Genomic DNA, 6,223 nt, shown 5'->3' with positions numbered 1-6,223 from the left:
TCTGCTCCTCCAACCCGAGCGCCGAGGCAGGGCTTGGGGCTGCTGGCTGCCGGCCCCCTGTGGGCTGTGTCTCTGCTCCTCCATCCCGGCAGCAGCGCTGACCAAGCAGGCCCAGAGGCCCTCCACCAGCAGGTTGGTGCAGAATGCCTGCGTCCTCACCAGGCTTCGCTCTGCCACTTGGAGCCTAGGTATGCAAATTAGCCGCCATCTTTGTTGGCAGTTAATTTGCATATTGTGCTGATTTGCCAATGGGGGGCGTAGTGAAGGTATGGTCAATTACCATGTTTGTCTCTTATTAGGATATAGATACCAAATGCTTTATCCTGTATATGAAAATTACATATGTAGAAAATGTTATAATATACATTCAATATTTTAAAGACAGAAAATATATTCTATGTCCTGAGGAAAATTAAATGGATACAGATATAAACTTTTCAAGACTTTGATAATTATTCTAAGTTGGTAGGTTTTGATCTGTGTATCAGCTCATAAATTTATTGGCATTTGTAACATTTATTAAATATTTTTGCATTATAGCAAATTTGTGATGTGGTGGCACACACAGAATAGATTTAAATTTCAGACAATGGTGAATTCCCAAATATAAGCTATTAAAGCAATTGACTTGTAAAAGCATTGGATTGAAAGCCCCTCCAGCTTACATTTCAACCACTTAAATAGTTTAAATTGTCCTTTATAATTCCATTCATATGTCTAATTGAACTCTAAAATATAACACTGGAATGTAAACCCAATGAGAAAACTATTATTTTTTATTCTCAGTACCTAGAGCTATGCCTATCACATTATAAATTCTTAATAAATATGTTGCCTAGAAAAATATATTTACCTAGGCATTATTTAGCTATATTTGATGAATGTGTGCAATGCAATATGTTTTTTATTCTTAACCAACCACTTAAAAACATTTCTATTTTTTTCCCTTTCAAAGCCAATGAAGGAGGTTGTAAGATCTCACACCCCCATGAAGGAGACAACAGTGGAGGTCTGGGTGCATCCTCAACCACAGGTATGAAGTGAAATACTTGATAGTTGCTCTTTATCCTATTTAATTGATTTTTATGAATGTATAAGAAACATTATTTTTTAATTTTTATTTACTGATTTTATAATTTTTGTATTGCCTTTTTAAGAGAGAGAGATATCAATTTATTATTCCACTTAGTTATGCATTCATTGGTTGATTCTTGTGTGTGGCCTGACCAGGGATCAAACCCACAATCTTGGCATATCAGATGATGCTCTAACCAACTGAGCTACCCGGCCAGGGTCTTGAATTATAAGAAATATTCTTAACCTGTGTTTCTCAATGTGTTTTCTATGACGTTTTACTAGGTGGTTTTGTGCTTGACTCTAAAGTGACAATATAACAGTATATACATATTATTTTTTTTAGTATGGTTTGATGATAATAATGGAGTTAATTTGTATAAACATTACTCAAAATATATTCTAAATGATTACCTATTCCATTCATGTTTAAGTTTACTTCTGAGTTTGTATATTGAAAAAAGTTGAGAACTCATGTTTTATAAGATTACTTAAATTTAAGGTTTAGCCTTGTTAAAGAAAAAAACACAGGCCCAAACTGTTATCAGTGGAAGTGGAGTTCTTGGGGAGCCATGAGATAAAGAATTTCTGCAGGCCTCCACAGTAGGATGGGGCTTTGTGGAAAGCTTTATTGGTGATGTAATTAAGGGGTTCCCCTCCAATGTCCCATCTCCCTCCATCTCACCATGGAAGAAGTCCAATCTTGTCTTCAGCAGAGCCAGAATTAAGGCCACTGCCCAGAATTTCTGTTCCATATTGAAGTCCAGTCCAGTCTAGCATCTGGCTACCTTAGCTTATATTCACAGTGCAGTCCATTGTGTGTGGGGTTTGCACGGCCATGGGCCATGCAGAGCAAGAGAGCAATAAGTGTAAAACAAGAGAGAGAAAACTCTTTGTTTAGGGATTTCAACTTTCCAAGATTTCACTTGTTTCTGACGGGGTCCACTGCATAGCCAAACCATTATTCCCCAGACTAGACTGACCGGCAAGCATTTTTCCTGCATCACTCCAACTTCACTTCACATTTGTCTATCTCCCCCTTCTCCTTCCAACAATCCACTACCAAATGGGGGAAAGGAGTGGTGTTAATCCCCTTTGAGGAACAATAGTGTGTGAAGCTGTAAGTTCCTGGTGAAGCTTCCCAGGAGACCATGCTTATAATGTCTGGCCTCCCCTTTGCTCTCTTCTGATTACTATTATTAATAAACTAGCTAATTATGATAAAAATGGCCCCATTCATGCTAAAATCCCATGATACTAAACCTAGATTTAATACCTGATCTAATTACAGTCCCAGAAACAATATTAATCAACCAGTCTGGAATTTTCTGGTCAAGCACCAGTAAACTAACCTGTCATGATGTGCCCTCTCCATCCTCCATAGAAATAAGAGACAATCTGCATGATAAAAACCTTTCCCCTTCCCTTCCCCGAGAGAAAAGAGAGAAAATATGTCTCAGACCAAAAATGATTATTTTCTTTTGTTAATAGTGCCTTTGATTTACCCTTCATCTTATTAAAGCCTTCCATTTTGTACAACCCCTTGGAGAGCCCTTTGTTACTGACTAAAAAGTAATTGTCCACCTGTCCCAACGATAAACACCTAGAATTGCAGTAGAGAAAGATTGGCTATTTATTATGAATGGCACCACCCAGGAGAAAGGGAAGCTAATGTTCAAAAGCTTGGTTTTCAGACTAGGGGTTTTAGAGAGCAAAATCATGAGTCATCATGAGTAAGGAGTTTGGAGTTGTGGATCTTGCTGATTGGTCAAGAGTGAGGTAAGGGCAGTAAATCATTTCAAGTAGAGTTCAGTGTGGCTTCCCTCAGTCTGATTTCATCAGGACTTCGCCAGGGCTATTCTTTAGAGTTCAGGAGCTGTAACCCAACTTAGGCTATGATGTTATCTTTAGCTTAACAAAAACCCATACTTTGTGACTCTTAGTCAAGGCATGGCTATTTTTTCTGGCTGCCTCAGGAGTTAATTACTAGTAAGGGAAGGGGTCATAGCTTATAAGGCATGCTGTAAAAAAACTGAATAGAGTGCTGGGGCTGCATAGTAAATAACAATTATGTATTAAATCACGACCCTCGGTTTCACCTTCTACTTACTACATGGGATGCTACCTGATTAATGAATTTCTTAATAAAGCAAATTATATCTTCAAATTTACTCCATTGAATTTTGTTTTTTAACAGCATAACATGAAGCAATTTGTTCTTTGCCAATTGTGTGACTTTTAGTAAAATCTCATTAAAACATTAATTCAGGGGGAAATTAAAATAAGGTATTTTGAAGAATGCACTTTTACTTATTTCAGTCAGGACAGCTCAAAATGTTTCTAACAAATACAATCAAATCTGTTTTTTTAGTAAAGGCCTTAAGCAGACTTTAAAAGAGACTGAAGAGACCAATGTCTAAACATTCATATGCTATTTGTTATAACATAACTGATTAAATTAATGTTGTTAATAAAGTATAGGTCCTAAATCTGACCCCTGGGTATCAAACTAAGATCCATAAGTTTTATTCTACCCTATTAATTTAAAATATATTTTATTTGTACCAAAGGGTAGAATTTGAGAATTGTAGATAGATAAATACATATCTACAGTATTAGAAAAACAAACCAAATGGAATGAAAAGAAAATCACATGTTTATTATGAAATGATAATTTCATGTGTGCTTCTAAAATTCATAAAACTCATGTGTTCAACAATGATAACATTCTACAATACTTTACAGCAATGATTTATGTTTTATGGGAAGAATTACAAAATTAATATATGCACAATGAGAAGAAATGATTAATTTTGAAAAGGTATATTTAAATTCATGAATTATACAAATTGTTACAAGTTTTAAATTCCTCAAGTCTTAATTGGTGAAGTTTGGCTACATTTCCAACTGATTTTCAAGTCTTTTAACTCTGATTCTGTCTCAAGAAAAATGGAGAGGATGTGATATACAAAGTGATACAATCTACATCTAAATCCTTGATTGAGAGGTGATGATAGTCTTAGGAATGGAGTTTTAAGGAAAAGTACACAATTTAAAATTTAAAGTACAAAAATTTCAATGACCAGTGTGACAGTAGGTATGACTGGAATACTCAAAAGTCATATTAAATTAGACATTGTTATGTAATAGCATTGCATCTGTGAAAAAGATGATCTATCAACAATATTTTTCATCTAGCTAGTTACTTCTGAATGTATTTTACTAAATGGAGTACAGTATAATTGAGACCAAAATGCGGTGGTCAGGTCTGAAGTCACTGTCTCACAAAATCAATGAATGAACTTGCAGACAGAAGTAAAGTTTATTGAGAGAATCCAGTCCTATAAAAGGTGCAGCTGGGGTTCTAAAAGCAGACCAGTGTCCAGAGCTTCTGTTCCATGTTGCAACATGGTGTAGTTAAGCATCCAAGCTAATTAAAACCCATTAGTTCATGTGTGGACTCCCACATGGCCGTTAGCCACATGGGTGCAGGGGAGTATATCTCCTGCCATAGGAGAACCAGGAACCCAATGTGCCAGAGAGAGAAGAGAAATGTGCCAGAGAGAGAAGAGAATGTGCTTCTTGGTCTAGGGGTAGATAAGTGGTTTGCTCACTCCTGATTGGTTCTTTCAAAGAATTCTGCCTTAGTAACATCCTTGGGATTAGTTACATGCCTCATTGTCTTGTGGTTGGTTATCTGTAAGCTGCCTGCCATATATATCCTATCTAATAAAAGAGAAACATGGTAATTAGCCATACCTCCACTACCCTTCCCATTGGCTAATCAGGGCAATATGCAAATTAACTGCCAGCCAAGATGGCGGCCTGCAGCCAGGCAGCTTGAAGCGAACAGGAGGCTTACTTGCTTCAGTGACGGAGGAAGCCAACGTTCCCCGCCTGCTGCTGCCGGCCTCTGAGCTCGCAGTTTAAGAAACAATGTTACAAATATAGAAGCTAAACAAAACCCCAGAAGCCTGCTTTCAGCCAGCTGGGCTTCAGCCAGCAGGACCGCAACATTGTTTCAATTATAGAACAAACCCAGATCCCTGCTTTCAGCCAGCTGGGGTCTCAGAGCTGAAGTGAGAGGGACTGCAACAGTGTTACAATTATAGAACCCAAACAAATCAGATACCTGCTTTCAGCAGCCAAGGCCTCAGAGCTGGAGCCAAGCCTCAGAGCTAAAGCTGGCCCAGAATAAAAAAAAAGAAAAAAAGGACAGGTTGGGAGCTTCAGTCACCCGCCAGCCTGAAAACGGCCCTCAGCCCCTCATCCAGGCTGGCCAGGCACCCCAGTGGGGACCCCCACCCTGATCCAGGACACCCTTCAGGGCAAACCAGACGGCCCCCACCTGTGCACCAGGCCTCTATCCTATATTGTAAAAGGGTAATATGCCTCCCAGCACCGGGATCAGCAGCTCTGCAGCTCTGTGTGTGACAGGGGGCGGGGCCACAACCTCCCTATCCTCCCTGCTCTGTTTGTGACAGGAGAAGGCGCACCAACCCCCTGATCAGCCCTGCTCTGTGCCTGATAGGGGGTAGCTCCCCAACCCCTGATCGCCCTGCGACTCTGTGTGTGACAGGGTGTGGCGCCCCAACCCCCTGATCAGCCCTGCTCTGTGTGTGACAGGGTGCGGTGCCCCAAACCCTCCCTTATCGGCCCGCTCTGTGCGTAAAGGGGTGGGGGCCGAAACCTTCCTTTCATACTGCTTGAGGGTGAAAGGGGGGGGGGCCCAACCCCCCAATCGGCCCTACCCTGAGCATGATAGGGGTGGATTGCAACCTCCCAATTGCCCCTGGTCTGTGCATGAAAAGGGGGGGGCCCAAATCCCCTAATCCAGCCCTGCTCCTGAGCTAAACAGGGGGCTGACCTAAGGGATGGGGCCTGCCTTCTGCCCCCCCGAGAGCAGGGCTAAACCAACAGGTCGTTTATCTTCCGAGGGGGTCCCAGACTTTGCAGAGGGGCACAAGCCCAGGGGTGAGGGGAACCCCCTTCTCCCCGAGTTGCACCAAATTTTTGTGCTACGGGGCTCTAAAGTATATATATGAGAATATAAAAAGAAGTACATGTATATATGTATATATATTATGTTTCGCTTATATGCCTTTTATTTTTTGTGGAGAAATCTTGTGGTATAAGGATATACAAAGGG

The 6,223-nt window shown here is 40.4% G+C and overlaps 1 protein-coding gene across 6 annotated transcripts in view; it reads left to right on the top strand.

The window, feature by feature from the left end:
* The window catches only part of PCDH11X (protocadherin 11 X-linked), an 814,523-nt gene that overhangs the window by 331,852 nt on the left and 476,448 nt on the right, over positions 1-6,223 (top strand). For 4 of the 6 annotated variants that reach the window (XM_006084704.3, XM_006084707.3, XM_006084706.3 and 1 more), the window contains exon 3: positions 956-1,033. The exons of the other annotated variants lie outside the window; for them this stretch is intronic. In XM_006084704.3, the coding sequence (XP_006084766.1) occupies positions 956-1,033 (78 nt within the window). The remainder of the gene's footprint in view (positions 1-955; positions 1,034-6,223) is intronic. 6 annotated transcript variants of the gene reach the window in all.

This window comes from Myotis lucifugus, unplaced genomic scaffold (genome assembly GCF_000147115.1).
Source record: "Myotis lucifugus unplaced genomic scaffold, Myoluc2.0 scaffold_13, whole genome shotgun sequence".
In the NCBI taxonomy this organism is placed as follows: Eukaryota; Metazoa; Chordata; class Mammalia; order Chiroptera; family Vespertilionidae; genus Myotis; species Myotis lucifugus.
The sequence above is the reverse complement of the archived record's forward strand: the minus strand, read 5'-3'. Positions and strand labels throughout refer to the sequence as shown.